The sequence below is a fragment of the Strongylocentrotus purpuratus genome, unplaced genomic scaffold (genome assembly GCF_000002235.5).
Source record: "Strongylocentrotus purpuratus isolate Spur 01 unplaced genomic scaffold, Spur_5.0 spur5_scaffold_19, whole genome shotgun sequence".
Lineage (NCBI taxonomy): Eukaryota > Metazoa > Echinodermata > Echinoidea > Camarodonta > Strongylocentrotidae > Strongylocentrotus > Strongylocentrotus purpuratus.
The window spans coordinates 2,261,586-2,282,917 of NW_022145604.1; the positions used below are offsets into that span (position 1 = coordinate 2,261,586).

At 39.1% G+C, this 21,332-nt stretch overlaps 1 protein-coding gene across 2 annotated transcripts in view; it reads left to right on the forward strand.

The window, feature by feature from the left end:
• Window positions 1-21,332, forward strand: part of LOC577573 (ubiquitin carboxyl-terminal hydrolase 40) — a 46,505-nt gene that overhangs the window by 17,005 nt on the left and 8,168 nt on the right. For both annotated transcript variants that reach the window (XM_030990015.1, XM_030990014.1), the window contains 10 exons: window positions 528-601; window positions 1,401-1,738; window positions 2,157-2,301; window positions 2,926-3,043; window positions 4,780-4,946; window positions 5,442-5,543; window positions 6,326-6,512; window positions 7,182-7,440; window positions 7,899-7,961; window positions 10,133-10,349. In XM_030990015.1, the coding sequence (XP_030845875.1) occupies window positions 528-601; window positions 1,401-1,738; window positions 2,157-2,301; window positions 2,926-3,043; window positions 4,780-4,946; window positions 5,442-5,543; window positions 6,326-6,512; window positions 7,182-7,440; window positions 7,899-7,961; window positions 10,133-10,349 (1,670 nt within the window). The remainder of the gene's footprint in view (window positions 1-527; window positions 602-1,400; window positions 1,739-2,156; window positions 2,302-2,925; window positions 3,044-4,779; window positions 4,947-5,441; window positions 5,544-6,325; window positions 6,513-7,181; window positions 7,441-7,898; window positions 7,962-10,132; window positions 10,350-21,332) is intronic.

Genomic DNA, 21,332 nt, shown 5'->3' on the forward strand with positions numbered 1-21,332 from the left:
ACCATTTCAAACCATTTGGTAAAATGTGTCTCTTAGGTTGAATTTGTGTACATTCACTTACTTGTACTTGTGCCGTAGTATAAAAAGCAAATTTGAATGTTCAACGTAAAAAAATTATGTTTATTTGGCAAAATCCAAATTGTTTTTATTAGTGGTTACATTACACTGTACACTATGATGCATAATAATTCATTTAGCTAGCTTGAGCAATGTTCTAAACTAAGAAAAACTCTACTTGAGCCAAGAGGAATGTTTATACACATGTACAGGTAGATAATGTGTTCTAACATGTAGCTCCATAATTCATAGCTGCCTACCATTCCTCTAGTTTGGAGGAATAATTCCTATTTTGTGGCCTTCAAGCTAGATTCTTCTCTTTTTCTGAAATATGCTTTTTGAAAAGCATACAAGATAGACTGTATTCCTAATTTGCCTTGAGAGATTCCTAACTGTGAAAGGTTGGCAGGTATGTATATTGTACACAGTAAACATGTGTTGAATGATGTGTTCTTTTCTTTTGATTATAGACAGCCCAGACAAGACCCTCCAAGATTGTTATGTAACAGATCAGAGCTTTATCTTCCTATGGGATGGCAAACAGGTAAGAGCGTGCAACTGAAGTATTCTTAAAATATGAAATTGGGGAGATTATATAATGCATAGTGCATAACACTTTGCATGATTTTAGTCAGTAGAATTCCAAATTGATACACTCTGCAATGTAAAGTGTGTTAATGGGCACTGTTATTGTTATTGTTATTGTTATTGTAACTGCTGCTCCTTGTTCTGACAAACACTACCTTATACCATTGCCAATCAATCAACTCATTAAAAGCCAACGTTAGTCAATGCGTCACTTAGCCTATCCGATATGCGTCGGGCTTTACAAGTATACTAATCGCGTTTATATGGAGAGTGACATCGGCGCGGGCGTCAGCCCCGAGCGCCTATCATCACTGGTGCATGCGAAAAGTTTCATTTTCTTTTATGTACCATGTTTCGTTTGTAGAAAATCTACGAACCCCCTGTAAAGCTCTTTCATGAATATTTATGTAGCATGGACCAAAATAGGCCAATGAGCGATGAGGAACCTGGAGATGATATTTGATTGGTTGAATCAAAGTGATCGATCACCAAATAAGGCTAGTCTTATGAATCATGCATGAGAATACGCTCATCACACATACTATACAAATATATGAATAATGATGAGTTGACCAGTGATGATAGGCGCTTGGGCTGACGCCCGCGCCCATGTCAGTCTCCATTTCGCGATCAGTATATTTGCCATAAAGCCCGACGCATATCGTATAGGCTATGCGTCACTATGTGTCACTATTGAACACTAAGGCTTGTTGGGTAATTTCTTCCCTTTCTATTTGACCAAAATTCTTTCACAGGTTGACGGAAATTCCATCTTAGTCGGCCCAACCAGCGAGCCAATTCTGCTCATTCTAACCTACAACGCTGCACCCCCTTCTAACACCTCCACCAAGCCAACGCCACCACCCCCCAGCTCCCCCACGGAGCTCCCACATGGTTTCCCTAAAGACACCAGGATATCAGAGCTACGGTGCATGGTGTCAGATATCGTCGGTATCCCGAAGCACCGGTTGAAGCTTAGCAGGGTACAGTCGGTACCAGTGGTGGTGTCTTCGGAGGATGATGGGAGGACACTCACACAGCTAGACTTTTCAGATGGTGATAAGCTGATGGTGGAATCAACAGGCAAGGACAGGTGAGACAAATCTTGAAATCTTTTGTTCAGATATTTGTCATTGATATTAAAGTAATAAAAAGTCAAGTGACCTCTTGTCTGTACCAATAAGCAATAACAAAGGTATAATAAAAATAATAGTGGTGGTGGGCGTGGTGGTGGTGGTGGTGGTGGTGGTGGTGGAGGTGGTGGTGGTGGTGGTGGTGGTGGTGGTGGTGGTGGTGGTGGTGGTGGTGGTGGTGGTGGTGGTGGTGGTGGTGATGATGATGGTATGATATGATATGATAATGATAATAGTAGGTTTTTGTAAAGCTCTCATGTCTTTCTTGACACTCCTGTACATAAAGACCACTATTCTTGTCTCCCTTTGGTGGTCTTTATAGACAGGTTTCACTGTATCACCTCATAATTCTTCTTATCCCTTTCTTGATTTTTCCAGTCCCAAATCTCCACGTGACTCTCTAGCGGCCCGTGAAGCTGACAATCAGAAGAATTCTGTGAAATTAACGATTGAGAACAGATGTGTAGATCCAGACCACAATGGTGACTGGCCTGTCAAACAGATGGACATACCCAAAGACAAGGTAAGGAGCTATTTATTATCATTATTTTCTTCAAATAGTATTATGCAATAAACTACTTTTCATGATTTTTGTTGCAAAAACATACTAGGCTATGGGCTGTATCTATAACATGTACTTGTATGATACCAGTTCATGTACTTGTATGGGCATAGGCATTTGTGTGATAAATGGTGAAGTAAATGGGTACCTGGTAGGAATTTATTCCTTGAAATGCTAGAGCGCTATAATGGCAGCACAGCTAAAGCCGGGGTAATAATGTCCAAGTTTGGAAGCGCTTAGAGACTTATTGTGATTTGCGCTATATAAAAGCTGAATATTATTATTATTATTATTATTATAAACAAAGGTAGGAAAATAAGAATTACAAATAAATTAAAGGAATTACTTAAATTGATAAAAAATGAATTAGGAATTTATGTTTATTTTCATTTTCCGGAATAACGTTAATCTTTACAGCATAGATGCATGAAGGTTGACACTAGATATGAACTGAACTTCTTTCTTTTTTTTTTGCTTTAAGGGGAATAGCATTAAAAAGATATGATATAAAACTAATAAGAATTCATGCAACATGTTAGATATCCTTCCTCTTTTCTTTGTTTTCATCTCTGCTCCATTCATCAGACCGTATTTGACTTGAAGCAGCTGATCATCAACACCCTTGGTCTCTATGGTAACCAGAGACCTAAGGAAGGATGTAGGCTGAGGATCAGTGATGATGCAATGGGACTTCTAGCTCCGTGTAAGTAACTCTGGGGGGTGTGTCACAAAGATCTTAAGTGGAACTTACATTGTATCTCTAAGTTGGACTCAACAATTATGGAAAGCCGTTAGTATCTTTAAAAATATTTGTAAAATCTATTTTATAGGGCATAATGTTGATTTAAATCATTCATTTTTTCTATTTTCAAGGAGATTTCATGTTCTTGATGTGGAATTTATGAAAAGTCTTAAGTACTTGAAATTCTGCTTTTGAATAAATTTTATTTTAAGGCTACAAATGGCTCTCCATAACATTTAAGTCCAACTTAGAGTTAAGTTAGACTTGGGATCTTTGTTAAACACCCCCCTGGAATTACAGTAATTTCAGACGACCTTGAAAAATAACATACTGTACAAATGAAATACATGGAGGAAGCTGCTCAAAGCAATTTATGATACATGTATTTTTTTTAAATCTCATAATAGTTACAAAGAGCTTGTTCCGGGGATGGGAATGAGAAATCACGCTTTACCACCAATTTTTTCCCATGGATCAGATTATTTATAACATATACACCATAAAATATTGTTTTGTCAATTCTTCTTGTAAAAGAAATGCAACCCGACACTAATGATATCAATCCACATTTGCCACTCTCCACCCAGGTGTTAAATGGGTGCCTGGTAGGATGCAAAATCCATTTTAGCTTGCTAAGCATTGTGAGCATCTGTTAAATGGCGCCTGGCTGCAATGCTCACCAGGGAGTGGAGAATGTGCATATAATGCAGAGATGCCAACTGTTACGGTCTCGCCGTATTTGTTACGGTTTTAATGCTCTTGTTACGGCGTTACGGTAAACAATAAAATGGTTACGGGGAAACAATAAATAAAAGTACATTATAGCGAATGCCGCCTTATCACATAGCCTCCGTACACAGCGCTGCATGTCGCATGCATTTACTCATAAGTTCACTGAATTTGACTACACTGGATAGGCACTTTCACGCACATGGCCCGACCGCCGCCATCTTGTTTAATTCCGAAACAACACGGCCGCCGTCATTACTGTTTTGATACTAGTATACTACGTGCGGTCGTGCATTTTGGGGGGAGCATGGTGGGGAATGATTGTGAGCGCAATACCCATTCAAAGTATAGTAGCGAAGTCTTCGGTGATTCAGCGGGCGCATTGCAAGTGCGGTATACGGTGTGTTGTTGTTCAAGAACGCCGGGCCTAGCGGCCTGGGCTGGTGTGTCTGTGGTACTGGTGAGTGTACATGTACGTGTGCGTGTGTAGGATACAAGTTCTGCCATTTGACTGTGGATTCGAATTTGCCGTTCGACGCTTGAACAAGGTGTTTTCTTCCTGAATATTATCATGGATTCACTCAAAAGAACGAGTACCCGAGGAGGAGATCCTTTGACTGCAAACAGATTTTTAAAAACGTTTTTATGCACATCTTTATTTTGGACTTAAAAATGGTAGATTCGAAATGCAGTAAGAGTGATTGGGTGTTTTTGTACGTTTTGCGCAAAAATTATGCTGCGGTGTCTTGCGTTACGGAAAGACCCCCATTTGTTACGGACAAATGTGGTAAATGTTACTGACAGCCATCCTATAGGGTTGGCATCACTGTATAATGTACAAGCCTGAATCCAATGACTGTGGTAATAATATATATCTGTAAAGCGCATAGAGACATCTATGTATGAAGAGCTATATAAATGTCAAATATTATCCTCATTATGATGATTCACTGTTATCATCCACACAGTGCATGAAAACAAGAGCCTTACTGATTCTGGCGTCAAGAAAGGCAAGACCATCGTCATAGAAACAGGACTTCCTCCGACATCCAATGAACTCACCCTCAATTTCAGTCTCATGTCTGGCACAAAATCCTGGGATATGATGGTGGATAAATCTACTTCTATGTCAGAGGTGAGTTTATTGGTGGTTGCCATCATCAGAGCATCAGATGAAGTGAAACATCTTTAATATGAAGTTGCTCGAGGTGAAAGCAAAGGATTTGAAAATTTTGCCAAAATAGGTGAAAGGCAGAAGTTAGTAGATGCTGAAAGTAAAGTCTTCAAATATTGAATTATATATTTCTATTATTCTGCATTGATGTTTGTGTGTATTGATCAAAAACTTTTTTTGATTTTTTAAAAATATAAATCTAATTTGCAATATCTTATTTTAATCCTGTGTTTAGAGTTTATTTGTTCGAGGAAAGGAAAGATAAAACGCCCTTTTCATAGATTCAAGCCCTTGGATTCAAGGTCTTAGGCATTCTAATTGCTGTTAGGATAAGAGAACTCACATTTTGTTTATTTTATATTCATCATGTGGACAATTCCCAGGTGGTCTCTTTACAATTCATACCTGCTGTTTTGTTTTTGTTATCTCTCTACATGTCTCTCTTTCACAATTCAGTGCCTGACTAAGATGTTGAGCATAGCAGGAATGGAGGGCACCCCCTACCATCTAAGAAAGACCAACTGGTGTGGAGAAGCGGCTGATATCATTACTGACATGGTAAGGGCTGTGTTTAGCACAGGGCTAATCTGCCACAAGGTCCATTCATGTTTAGCATTCACATACATGTACCTGGTAGAGGATAACATCGGTTCAGAGCCAGAAGGGCATTAAATCTGTGTTAAAGCCCCACTGCACTAATTATAGCTACTTGCGCCCTGTTTACAGCCAACAATGCCTAAGCGGTACGCGTTGACCTCCCATGATGCCCTTTTTCTTATGTTAATTGGGAGCTCATCTGATGAGATAACCACCTGCCAGTGACCATTCAGGAAAGTCTAATCCCTCTTGGCCAAACTAGTGCAGAGGGGCTTTTAAGTATAAAAATGTATATGTCTCCAATTATATGATTAGTAATTTTGATACACACGCAGATGCTCAGCCATAAGTCAAATCCATGGAGCTCCAAGTAAGACTAACATATGAAGTTCAGTATGCTTCGTGTACTTAACTCATTGCCTACTTGAACCAGGTTGTCCCTGTATTAAGCCTATTGGAATGAAAGAATTCAGTAGCCAATGGGTTAAATGAGACACCACGGTTACTGTGGCATATATGAACAACCCTGAACTTCATTTTAGTACAGTCAAACCTGTCTACAGCGACTGCCCAAGGGAAACACAAAAAGTGGCCTTTGTAGACAGGTTCCTTTAGTACATGATTCAATGAAAAAACGTTTTCAAGGAACAAATGTGGCCTTTATAGACAGGTGGTCACTAAAGCAGGTTTGACTGCATTTCTATAGTTTGAGCATTTTCCTGATTTTGTTTTTTAAATGATAGGAGCAAAGTCTACTGCAGCTTCACATCCAAGATGGAGAGCTTCTGATGCTAGAAGAGGGTCGGATACCACCCAGGGGGTTCCTCCTGCTCCCTGTCTGGCTCTGTCCTTCACCTCGGAGGACCAGTGGGGCGGAAGAAGGTGGTGGTGGTGGGGTGTCGTCATGGATGCCTCACGTCCAGTTTTCAAGTAAGTCAGCTCTCAAATGTTGTGATCTTTTGTTCTCTTATGGACTCTCTTAAATTCAAATTTTCTCTCAGTCTTTCTCTCTCTGTCTTTCCACCACTCCTCTCCCTTTTTCTTACTGTCTCACCCACTCTCCATCTCTTTTTACAACTCTCTATTTCTTTCTCCCATTCTCTCTCTCTCTCTCTCTCTCTCTCCCTCTATCACTCTCTTTCCCCTTCTCACTCTGTCCCTCTTATCGTGTACACTCCTCTTTCTCTGTTTTGCTGCATCTTTTCAGCTCATATAATTCACATACCAATAAGAATGAATGATACAATGTAGTATTAGGTTGAAGGTTGGTATGTTTGTTCCACCTGACTGCTAAGAAAGCATGTGCATGCTTGTATTAGCAACCAGGGGACCAATGGCTTCAAGAATTGGTAATGAGGATTCATGCCTTACCATATTAAAGACACTAGCCCATCAAATCTGTTTCAAACCTGGGTCCTCTCAGTTACAAGACCATTGCTCTACCACTGAGCCATCAAACGTTCTTACCAAGTATATCATAAGATTTTGTGTTGCCACTGATCTATGTCAATTTTCACTTTCTCCTTTGACACATTCAATGCATACTTTATAGATTGAGTGCTTTCACATTGACGATATCTTATTTCTTATTTCTTGCAGACATCCTAAATAGCCTAAGCAGTGCCAACAGCCCCAACCATGACATCCAGCAGTCACTAGAGACACCGTCCAATCAGCATGAGCTCCTCGGCGAGATCGAGATATCCCAAAATGCAACAATCGGTGACCTCAAGAGTCAGGTCATGACCCTTCCAGCCATGAGCCAGGTCGTCGTGCCGACGGTAGAGTTTCTTCGTCTTCGTCTGTTGGAGGATGGGAGGCAGGGCAGAGTATTGAGAGATAACAACCAGAGCCTCAAGTAATTCATTCTTTCATTTGAATCCTTTCAAGACAGGTTTTTTTTAAAAATATCTGTTTGAGTGAGCCTTTGGTTCCTCAAATCGGCAACAGACATTTTTTTTTTTTGGGGGGGGGGGGGGGGGGGGGAGGCTGTAAATTCTTCAAATGAGTTCTCATCCATACATGTATGCATTTATGTGTAATTGAAATTCCTAATTGAACACCATACATGTACATGCACATGTACATATCACTCCCAAATCTTTCTTAGAGATGATATTGATGTTTTCACTGGCATGCATGTTGAAATGTATTTTCTCAATTTCAATATTTCAATATTTGAAAATATTTAACATAGCACATGTATCTGCCAGCAAGAAATGGAAGAACAGTGTTCATGTGCATGATATTTGTACATGACTGAGGTTCTATTTCATGCTATTACTCTGTTTTTTCAAACTTTTCATTCCATTTAAGGTTTGCCAGAATGAATATCTCACAAATTGCTGTCCAGATACTACCAGAAGAAGAGCACCTCAGGTATGGCTAAAAAAAAAATATATATATATATATATATTTATATAAAATGGACTAGAAATACTACTACTAATAACAAATAACATTGATAATGATAATGATATTATGGGTTGATACATGTATAGTGCTCGATTCATCAACAATGTCTATAAAGCACACAATGTACATGTATGCATATTCTCTACTCCCTGGGAAGTATTCCAGCAAGGCCCTGTTTTACAGATGCTCGCAATGCTTATTAGCAAGCCACAATGACTTGGATCCTACCGGTTACTCATCTAAAACCTAAATGGAGGGGGCACATGTGGATTGATGTCATTAGTGTCAAGTTGTCTTTCGAACCCTTAACCCTATTTAGCCCGGGCTATTTTGAAACTGCATAGCCCGGGGGGGGGCTTCTCTGGCCCCCCCCCTATGATCTCGGCCGTGAAATGCCCGATCGCCGCGAAAATTTGCATACATGTCAAGTGAAGTGTATAGAATACTATGGTAATTTCAATTTTTTTGAAAAATTCACTCATTTGCATATTTATGGTAATTTATGCAAATAAGGTCATTAAATTCACATTTTTGCCCATAAATCAGACATTATTCATATTTAAGCATTCTTTCTCACTACATATATTTGTTAGACCATTTGGAATAATAATACAACACGAAAATTTGAAAAACCAGGGTTATTCCTTATGTTATCTATTGTTTTGATAATTTCTTATGTATTTCTTTGTTTTTTTAACTTATGTATTTTATTGTTTTTGTTGTTTTATTTCATTTCCAACTATAATTCAACTATTTTGACCCCAAAATAAACACCTAAAATCTAAACAAGACCAAATAACCAATGTTTTACCTCTTTATTTAAAAAATGAGATTTCCATATGTTTTGTACACAAATCACAAAAATGAGCGATTTTCGGGCTGACATGCGAAGACAAAAGGACACGTGACTTTGTAATGGTAGGTCCGATTTTCGAAAAATTTCTTTCAAAAGTTGTGCAAGACTTGAAAGAAAAAAGTCACAAAATTTCAGTGCAAGATTTTCTTGCGTTAAAACATTATCGCGAAAAATGTCGAGGGGGGGGCTTCTCAAGCCCCCCCCCCGGGCTAAATAGGGTTAAAGGGAATGTCCACCCTGAAATTAAGTTAGTTTTAATAGGAGTAGAAAAATGAGAGAAACAAGTCAGTGAAAGTTTGAGCAAATTCCGATTAAAAATAAGGAAGTTAGGATTTTTTAAGTTGTGATCAATCAAACACAAATTGGCAACTCTATGATGTAAAATGCGAGCTCAACATCCATTTGCTTAGTACTAAAAAAATCTAAAATTTTCATTTTCCCTCAAGAAAAATTTCAACCATACATGCACCCTAAATATAATAATTGCAAATATGTTTCTATACTCCCCCTGCAAGGAACAAATATATATTCCGTCATCAATAACGAAGAAAACATGATTTTATGGAATATTATGCACAAAGCAAATGAAGGAGAGCTCGTATAATATGTCACAGAGTTGCCAATTTGTATTTGATTGATCACAACTTCAATAATTCATAACTTTCTTATTTTCATTCAGAATTTGCTCAAACTTTCACTCACCTGATTTTCTTATTATTCTGCCTCTATCGAAACAAACTTATTTTGGGGTGGACTTTCCCTTTAATTAACCCTTGGATTGAGACTCAAGCGCATGAACCACTATACCATGATTCAACTTAGTTACATATTATGTATAACACTTACAGTATTCCCACCATTGAAAAGTGCTGTCATACCAGCTGTCTTACAGAGCTTTGGTAGGTCAGATTGCTGATTCATGCCAAATTCTATGTTGTTTTACGTTTTACACAACTTATTTATGAGATATAATTTGGACAAGCACACATGTATGCATCCCTTTAACTGAATATCACTATAACATATTGACCCCAACTACAACTGTATTAGTGTAGTTGTGAGTGTAATTAAATTTTGTACAAACCTGTAGCAATCAGATATAATAATTTATGTCTGGGGACCAACCTTTAACGTCACCATCCCAAAGACGGGACTTAATAGTTTTGAATGGTTCCGCCCGATTGAGTTTATGAAGGCAGAGAGCTGACTTGATTTACACTACTTCGTAAATGCCATTAAAACTTGTTCTCTTTTCTTCCCAACGCTGCTTGCTGTCCAGACAAACAGAGTTTGTTCTGACCTTCCAGAAGAGGATACCTGATACTAGACTCTACGGAACCGCTGAGGATCTCGTCTGGGATGCTGGGAAGTCTGCTGCCCCCAGTGGTCTACGGCAAGCCATTGCTGATCGCTTGTTGATTCCAGTGGAGAGAGTGGCTCTTGCGAAGCACTTTACAAAAAAAGCTGAATGGATCGTTATCCCTGAAGATAAGAAGGTAACCATTATTTACATTTACCTCTGCATTCGCAATTTTCCTCACTAAACATCAGCAATTTTGTTTAAACTTAGAGGGATGTTCTTTGTCCAAATACAGTAGAACCTATCATAAGAAGCTCAGACATAACAAGTTATCTGTTATAACATGGTGATTTTGCTGGTCCCAGCTCTTTATATTCTTTTGTTTTTTAAAACTTTTATTACCCTAATATAACAAGGTAAATTCCACTTCCCAAGGACGTCATAATAACAAAGTTCCACTGTATATGCGTAATCAACTGCCTTCTTATCCATGTGGCCTTAGTTTTCTCTTTTAAAAAAAATTATTATCTTATGTAAAACTTAAATGAAAATATGATAAATTAATAAATTTGACCAGGCTATTGATACCTGCCTTGGAAATGTACCATTTTACATGTACACGTATTTTGCTGGATTTGAATAAATTTGCCATTACTTGTCAAAGGCTTAAAGCCAAAACAAATTGTATTTTGTTTCTCCTACTGTTTTTTATTATTTCTTCTTCACTTATCTATTTTTATGCCTCCGCCACCGAAGGTGGTGCCGGAGGCATCATGTTTTCGGGTTGTCCGTCCGTACGTCCGTCCGTCCGTACGTCCGTCCGTCCGTACGTCCGTCCGAGTTTGCGATGGTATGCTTGTGTGTTTAGTTTTACGTATGAGATATCCTTGTGTGTCACTTTAGACTTGTGTGTCTAGCCACACAAGAAAACTATCATATTCAGTGTCTAAGATGTCTGACATGTCATTTCTAATCAACTAAGATTTAGTCACACAAGAAAAAATTTTCCCCAAAAAAGGCCCAAAATAAATGTCCAAATTTTAGAGAGGGGTTGTGTCCAAGTAGCCAAACGGAATAGTGCCATCTACAGTTGACATCCAGGTAGCTAGGTACTATGCGCATCTACAGTACTTGTGTGTGTGTGTGTGTGTGTGTGTGACTTGTTAGTGTGTAGTATTTGTAAGCAAAGTAGTAGGCAGTGTATGGCTCTGTGTATGTGTGTGTCATTGGTGGATGGTTTTGTGTGTGCAGTGTATATAATACATGTAATGTTTTTTTATGCCACACAAGCCTTAATTTTCTTGAATTGGACAGGGGTAGACAATAATGTCGTTCTGCCACACTAGCCTTAATTTTCATGACTTGGACAGAGGTATATAATACATGTAATGTCTTTCTGCCACACAAGCCCTAATTTTCTTGACTTGGACAGGGGAAGATAATAATGTCTTTCTGACACACAAGCCTTAATTTTCTTGACTTGGACTGGGGTAGACAATAATGTCTTTCTGCCACACAAGCCTCTATTTTCTTGACTTGGACAGTGGTACAGGTATATAATACATGTAATGTTTTTATGCCACACAAGCCTTAATTTTCTTGACTTGGACTGGGGTAGACAATAATGTCTTTCTGCCACACAAGCCTTAATTTTCTTGACTTGGACTGGGGTAGACAATAATGTGTTTCTGCCACACAAGCCTTAATTTTCTTGACTTGGACAGGGGTAGACAATAATGTCGTTCTGCCACACAAGCCTTAGTTTTCATGACTTGGACAGAGGTATAATACATGTAATGTCTTTCTGCCACACATGCCCTAATTTTCTTGACTTGGACAGGGGAAGATAATCTTTCTGACACACAAGCCTTAATTTTCTTGACTTGGACTGGAGTAGATAATAATGTCTTTCTGCCACACAAGCCTTAATTTTCATGACTTGGACAGAGGTATATAATACATGTAATGTCTTTCTGCCACACAAGCCCATTATTTTCTTGACTTGGACTGGGGTAGATAATAATGCCTTTCTGCCACACAAGCCCTAATTTTCTTGACTTGGACAGTGGTACAGGTATATAATACATGTAATGTTTTTATGCCACACAAGCCTTAATTTTCTTAAATTGGACTGGGGTAGACAATAATGTTTTTCTGCCACACAAGCCTTAAGTTTCTTGACTTGGACTGAGGTAGATGACAATATCTTTCTGACACACAAGCCTTAATTTTCATGACTTGGACAGAGGTAGACAATAATGTCTTTCTGCCACACAAGCCTTAATTTTCTTGACTTGGACTGGGGTAGATGACAATATCTTTCTGACACACAAGCCTTAATTTTCATGACTTGGACAGAGGTATATAATACATGTAATGTTTGTTTATGCCGCACAAGCCCTAATTTTCTGGACTGGGACAGGGGTAGACAATAATGTCTTTTTGCCACACAAGCCTTAATTTTCTTGACTTGGACAGGGGTAGATAATAATGTCTTTCTGTCACACAAGCCTTAATTTTATTGACTTGGACAGGGTTAGACAATAATGTCTTTCTGCCACACAAGCCTTAATTTTCATGACTTGGACTGAGGTAGATGACAATATCTTTCTGACACACAAGCCTTAATTTTCATGACTTGGACAGAGGTAGACAATAATGTCTTTCTGCCACACAAGCCTTAATTTTCTTGACTTGGACTGGGGTAGATGACAATATCTTTCTGACACACAAGCCTTAATTTTCATGACTTGGACAGAGGTATATAATACATGTAATGTTTTTTTATGCCACACAAGCCCTAATTTTCTGGACTTGGACAGGGGTAGACAATAATGTCTTTTTGCCACACAAGCCTTAATTTTCTTGACTTGGACAGGGGTAGATAATAATGTCTTTCTGTCACACAAGCCTTAATTTTATTGACTTGGACTGGGGTAGATGACAATATCTTTCTAGCAACACAAGCCTTAATTTTCTTGACTTGGACTGGGGTAGACAATAATGTCTTTCTGCCACACAAGCCCTAATTTTCTTGACTTGGACAGTGGTACAGGTATATAATACATGTAATGTTTTTATGCCACACAAGCCTTAATTTTCTTGACTTGGACTGGGGTAGACAATAATGTCTTTCTGCCACACAAGCCTTAATTTTCTTGACTTGGACTGGGGTAGATAATAATGTCTTTCTGCCACACAAGCCTTAAATGTCATGACTTGGACAGGGGTAGACAATAATGTCTTTCTGCCACACAAGCCTTAATTTTCTTGACTTGGACTGGGGTAGATGACAATATCTTTCTGACACACAAGCCTTAATTTTCATGACTTGGACAGAGGTAGACAATAATGTCTTTCTGCCACACAAGCCTTAATTTTCTTGACTTGGACTGGGGTGAATGACAATATCTTTCTGACACACAAGCCTTAATTTTCATGACTTGGACAGAGGTATATAATACATGTAATGTTTTTTTTATGCCACACAAGCGCTAATTTTCTTGACTTGGACAGGGGTAGACAATAATGTCTTTCTGCCACACAAGCCTTAATTTTCTTGACTTGGACAGGGGTAGATAATAATGTCTTTCTGCCACACAAGCCTTAATTTTCTTAACTTGGACTGGGGTAGATGACAATATCTCTCTAGCAACACAAGCCTTAATTTTTTTGACTTGGACTGGAGTAGATAATAATGTCTTACTGCCACACAAGCCTTAATTTTCATGACTTGGACAGAGGTATATATTACATTTAATGTCTTCCTGCCACACAAGCCCATTATTTTCTTGACTTGGACTGGGGTAGATAATAATGCCTTTCTGCCACACAAGCCCTAATTTTCTTGAATTGGACAGTGGTACAGGTATATAATACATGTAATGTTTTTATGCCACACAAGCCTTAATTTTCTGGACTTGGACTGGGGTAGACAATAATGTTTTTCTGCCACACAAGCCTTAATTTTCTTGACTTGGACTGGGGTAGATGACAATATCTTTCTGACATACAAGCCTTAATTTTCTTGACTTGGACAGAGGTATATAATACATGTAATGTTTTTTTTATGCCACACAAGCCCTAATTTTCTTGACTTGGACAGGGGTAGACAATAATGTCTTTCTGCCACACAAGCCTTAATTTTCTTGACTTGGACAGGGGTAGATAATAATGTCTTTCTGCCACACAAGCCTAAATTTTCTTGACTTGGACTGGGGTAGATGACAATATCTTTCTAGCAACACAAGCCTTAATTTTTTTGACTTGGACTGGAGTAGATAATAATGCCACACAAGCCTTAATTTTCATGACTTGGACAGAGGTATATAATACATGTAATGTCTTCCTGCCACACAAGCCCATTATTTTCTTGACTTGGACTGGGGTAGATAATAATGCCTTTCTGCCACACAAGCCCTAATCTTCTTGAATTGGACAGTGGTACAGGTATATAATACATGTAATGTTTTTATGCCACACAAGCCTTAATTTTCTGGACTTGGACTGGGGTAGACAATAATGTTTTTCTGCCACACAAGCCTTAATTTTCTTGACTTGGACTGGGGTAGATGACAATATCTTTCTGACACACAAGCCTTAATTTTCTTGACTTGGACAGAGGTATATAATACATGTAATGTTTTTTTTATGCCACCAAGCCCTAATTTTCTTGACTTGGACAGGGGTAGATAATAATGTCTTTCTGTCACACAAGCCTTAATTTTCTTGACTTGGACAGGGGTAGACAATAATGTCTTTCTGCCACACAAGCCTTAATTTTCTTGACTTGGACAGGGGTAGACAATAATGTCTTTCTGTCACACAAGCCTTAATTTTCTTGACTTGGACTGGGGTAGATAACAATATCTTTCTAGCAACACAAGCCTTAATTTTCTTGACTTGTATTGGGGTAGACAATAATGTCTTTCTGCCACACAAGCCCTAATTTTCTTGACTTGGACAGTGGTACAGGTATATAATACATGTAAAGTTTTTATGCCACACAAGCCTTAATTTTCTTGACTTGGACAGGGGTAGACAATAATGTCTTTCTGCCACACAAGCCTTAATTTTCATGACTTGGACAGGGGTAGATAATAATGTCTTTCTGCCACACAAGCCTTAATTTACATGACTTGGACAGGGTTAGACAATAATGTCTTTCTGCCACACAAGCCTTAATTTTCTTGACTTGGACAGGGGTAGACAATAATGTCTTTCTGCCACACAAGCCCTAATTTTCTTGACTTGGACAGGGGTAGACAATAATGTCTTTCTGCCACACAAGCCCTAATTTTGTTGACTTGGACAGGGGAAGATAATAATGTCTTTCTGCCACACAAGCCCTAATTTTGTTGACTTGGACTGGGGTAGATGACAATATCTTTCTGCCACACGAGCCCTAATTTTCTTGACTTGGACAGAAGTATATAATACATGTAATGTTTTTTTATGCCACACAAGCCTTAATTTTCTTGACTTGGACAGGGGTAGATAATAATGTCTTTCTGCCACACAAGCCTTAATTTTCTTGACTTGGACAGGGGTAGATAATAATGTCTTTCTGCCACACAAGCCTTAATTTTCTTGACTTGGACAGGGGTAGATAATAATGTCTTTCTGCCACACAAGCCTTAATTTTCATGACTTGGACAGAGGTATATAATACATGTAATGTTTTTTTTATGCCACATAAGCCTTAATTTTCTTGACTTGGACAGGGGTAGATAATAATGTCTTTTTGGCACACAAGCCTTAATTGTCTTGACTGGGACAATTAGGGTAGATGATGATTATGATGTATTTTTTTGCACATAAAGTTTACTTTTTGTGACTTTGACAGGTATAGATGATTTGGTATCATCCTGCTACACAAGCCTTAAAGGTAATACAAAGTTTTGGTATGGGGTCGTGAATTTGGTTCAAATGAACATATTGGAAGCATATGCGATCCTACAATATTCACTGATCGTTGTCGCGGTCGAAATCGACTCTAAAGTTATGAAATTATAAATAATAAACACTTTATGTTGTATAGCTCCCTCTCAAGGTCAAGATATTAATTAAGCTATAAAACAATGTTTCTTGACTAAAATCGACCGATAAGCTATTCCCGTTCGGAAATTATATACCACAACTACATATGGTCGCATCTACCATTGTACGGCCGTAGGAGCTATTTGAAATTTATTAAAATTTACCGGGAGCACCGGTAAATCTTAATATTAAATTTTTCTTGAAAGCAGAAGTGTTTTAAGGGTTAAAATTACTAGTGCTTTTAATACATCCACATCCACAGGGGCATCCAAATATATCAAAATTGTAAAGATTCACTATCCACCAATTTTTCAAAATTTCCCAAAACTTCATGACTTTGACAGGCATGGATTATTATACAAATAATGAATGGTTATGAGTTCAATAGTACAAATATTTTCATGAGTGGAATAGAATTAATGTTAATCTTTCAACGAATGAAAATATTCGCACTATTAAACGAATGAAAAACATTCATTATTTGTTTTATACTGTACAACATCAAAGAAGATCTAATAGAACGTTAATCAACAAATTATGCTTTACTCCTTATATTAAAGATAAATTAAAGTTGGAGTCAAGTGAGCCTTCTCGATTACATTCAGATTGCCTTCGTGTCAGATACACGCGCATACACGGGATACGCGCAGGGCAGAGAGGTACGCAGTCTGCATATAACCAAAAATGCACGGCGCATATAACCAAAAATGCACGCCAACAAGGTTTGGATTGAAAGGCCCTTGCCTCCCCCCTCCCCTCAGCAAAAAAGAGAAAGGGAAAGAAAATAAAGAGGAAGAAGAAAAAACAAGGGGGAAAAGATACGTTTTTGCGCCCCTCTCACCCCCACCCCCCTCCAAAACGAGAACAAGCGCCAGATACGCCACTGGACACCACAGGCATACTCAGTGGCGGATCCAGGGGGCCGAAACGGCTGCGCCCCCCCCCCCCTATTGGCGGCGCAAAAAAAAGGGAAAAAAGAGGAAAAAAAGAAGAGAGAAAAAAAAGGAGAAGCATAAGAAAGGAGAAGAAAAAGAAAATAGAAGAAAAGAGACAAGAAAGAAGAGAAAAGAAACACAGAGAGAGGGGAAAAGAAAAGCCCCCCCCCCCCCCTTCTCCCTCCCACTCCGGGGTCGGAAGGACAGAACTCGTGTTCCCAAAATCTCCGGTAAAGGAGTACTTTTCACCCAACAAAGTCCGACCCGTAATACACAAAAATCCGGCCCGTACTGACTTTACACACCGGAGATAGAGGGGTGCTTTCAAACAGAGGGAAATACGTACGCGTACCCTAGATAACACTGAGGGGGGGGGGGGGGGGGGAGAGTCGGGTGAGAAAGATGGAAAGACAAGGAAATGGCGCTTAGTGACAGTAACTTTCGAGCCACGGAATCAAAGTTAAACGTTAAAACAGCCCCTGCGCTGTAAAGTCAATTTTGTAATTAACGGTAGGGGGGCCGCTTCACAACTCTTATTTTGCTCTTCATTTGGCCTCAGCTCATATAAACTCGCTTGAGCTTGTATTTGAGCTCATGTTGGTAGTAATCGTGGACACGGGCGGTGATCCTGGGCCCGATAGGAGGACACGTCCGCCAGGAAATTTAGAAATATAGCTAGAAAGATATGTAGCGGAAAGAACTTACAAATTGGGCTTAGGGATTTCCTAGAGTGCATAATGTCAGCATTCAACATTGCAAAATCTCACTTGTTCGCTACGCCCCCTCACCCAATAACACAAAACTATGATATGACACTCGGCCCACGCTCCCGGCCGTGATTTATCCATGGTTGTTGCAATAATTTTTGTTCTTTACTATTTCTACTAACATTATTGTGTGCTATCACAATCATAATTGTTTCATTTTCCCTTTAAAGCAGGCACGTAGCCAGAGTCGAGAATGGAACGACGAATCGTCTTCTTTCTCTAATAATTTCATTAAGCTATGAAAGGTCAAAGCTTACGCGCTTTGCGCAAGAGGGGGGGGGGTGGGAACTGAATTCAGACAAGGATTAATAATCGAGAATGGTACAACAAATCCTCTTCTTTCTCTAATAATTTAATCTAACATCAAAGCTTCCACGTTTCGCGCGGGAGGGGGGAAACTGAATTCAGACAAGGATTAAGAGTCGAGAATGGAACAACGAATCATATTCTTTCTCTAATAATTGCATTAAACAATGAAAGGTCAAAGCTTCCGCGCTTCGCGCCGGAGGGGGAGGGGGAACCGAATTCAGACAAGGAAAAAGGGTCGAGAATGGTACAATGAATCGTCTTCTTTCTCTAATAATTTAATGAAATTATGAAAGGTCAGAGCTTACGCGCTTTGCGCAGGAGGGGGGGGGGGAACTCAATTCAAACAAGAAATATGAGTCGAGAATGATACAACAAATCGTCACTTTCACAAAATACATATTATGCTCATATTTTTGCTCGCTCATTTCGCTCACTAGCCGAATTGTGAACTAGAAAATTACCTTTTCGGGCAAGAGGCTTCAGCCCCCCCCCCCCCCCCCCCCCCCCCCGATGAAAATGTCAAAAAAATGTGTAACTTAAAAACGGGGAATGTTGATATCGGACAAGAGACGTGAAGTGAGCTTGCCCCCCTTTCCAAAATTGTGCCTGCTTGTAGGTACCGGCATCGTGCTTCTAATATGACCTTGTCAGTATTGGTATGTTGAGTTGAAAAACAGTCTGCGCATTTTTCAAATTTCCGCCCCCCTCCCCCTATTGGAAAATTCTGGATCCGCGCCAGGGCGTACTGATGGGGGGGGGGGGGGGGGGGGGGCTCAGTAGATACTAGGCGTATGGTCAGGTCCAATCCCGCTCAATAATTTGTAGGTCCATGAGTCCTAATAAAAATTACTTTCTACAAAAACATTATTGTCGTATAAACAATTACTAGTTTCTTAAATAGCAAACTAAAATGGATAATGGGCCTGCTTGGCTTACTTAATGTCTCAGTGGCGTAGCCTGGATAAGATCAGTCGGGGGCAGGGTGGTGGGGCAAGATTTCCAACAAGGAGGACAATTTACGATAGGATTACATGTGTGTTATGTTTTACTCTTTTTTTTCCCTGTCACCACATGAGCGGGGGTTGGCTCTATATAATTATCAAAGATAACAGATAAAATATAACTACTTTAAAAAGAGACAACTATTCAGGGCTATATGTCACCCCCTACAGGACCAGGACGGGGGGGGGGGGGGGGGGGGGCACGTGCTCCCCAAATTTCCAAGATCGGTTGAACTTTTTTAGACCCCCCTTTTTGTTTACCTCGATCGATTACATGTATGTGCCCTCCCAAACATCAAACCCTGGCTACGTGCCTGTACAGGACGCCATAGCTGTGGGGATGGCCTCCATCCAATATTTCCCTTTGTTATTATTATGAATAGCGACCCTCTTCTCGTTTTATGAACGGCGACCCTCATTTTGTTTTATGAATAGCGACCCTCATTTCGTATTATGAATAGCGACCCTCTACTCCTATTATGAATAGCGATCCTCTACTCCTATTATGAATATCGACCCTCTTCTTCTATTATGAATAGCGACCCTCTACTCCGGAATATCGACCCTCTTCTTCTATTATGAATAGCGACCCTCTACTTCTATTATGAATAGCGACCCTCCACTCCTATTATGAAAAGCGACCCTCTACTCCTATTATGAAAAGCGACCCTCATCTTCTATTATGAATAGCGACCCTCTTCTTCTATTATGAATAGCGACCCTCTACTCCTATTATGAATAGCGACCCTCTTCTTCTATTATAAATAGCGACCCTCTTCATCGATTATGAATAATGACCCTTATGAATAGCAACCCTCATTTTGCATTATGAATAGCGACCCTCATTTCGTATCATGAATAGCGACCCTCATTTCGTATTATAAATAGCGACCCTCTTTCTGTGTTATGAATACCGACCCTTTTGTAATATTATGAATAGGGACCCTCATGAATAACGAACCCGATTTTGTATTATGAATAGCGACCCTCTTCTAATATTATGAATACCGACCCTCTTCTTTCATTATGAATAGCGGTCCTTATGAATAATGACCCTTATGAATAATGACCCTTTTCTCCAATTATGAAAAGCGGACCTTATGAATAGCGGTCCTTATGAATAGCGGACCTTATGAATAGCAAACCTTATGAATAGCGGTCCTTATGAATAGCGACATTGACCCTGCAGTACAGTGGTCTGAAATCAGATTATTAATTACTGGCTCTATAGCTCTTAAAGAGAAGGTTGAGTTCTGGGAAGAGGTGAAAAATAATTTGTGAGCGTTATCATTCCTATTATGCAAGTGTGGAAGAACATCAGATAAGACATGTTCCCTTAAAAAGCATGGCTCTTCAAATGCCTTCATATTCTAAATATGTCATGTAACATCGTAAAACTCGGGGGAATAGCCTTTTTACGCCACGTGGTTGTGTAGTCCCATATACATCTTTCTGTGTACAGTGTTTGTAACTTTACCAAGACTTGGCCAAATTTCTTATCATTTTGATGATTCCAGAACCTTGCAATACACACAAATTCTTATATGCTAGATGATCAACCTTTTCTGGTCGATTCCACACCGTTTCTTTCACAATGCAATCGCAAAACCAGAACTCAACTTCATCTTTTAGTTGATTAAACTACTAATAGTCGTTATTTTCCCACTTAAAGACATTTTCAAGCCCCCTTTTTTTTCGGAAAGTTCTAAATTAATATTGTCTTTCAAATGCTGTTGGAATTTAACCTTTTCATTTTTGGGGCCTGCAAATGGACATAGTACCTTTAAAGTTCCAGATATGTGTAAAACGTATTCCATTAGCAAATAATGAAATACTCAACTTTGCCTCTGAAGAAATAAAAATTCTTCATAGTTACGTGACATATTCTTTTTGTCAATACTCCTCTTTGAAAATCCATCGGCAAAGTGATTTTGAGAATTTTAATGGATATCTGCATTTAAAGTGAATTTTGATGTGGAATTGGGAAATCTTAATGAATTTTGATATTTGGAATCTCAAAGTTTGTGAATTTCAAAGTTTAAATTCATCCAATGTACAGAAAGCCAGTGCTGTAAAGTCTTACTGCTACACAAGCCTTAATTTTCATGACTTGGACAGAGGTATATAA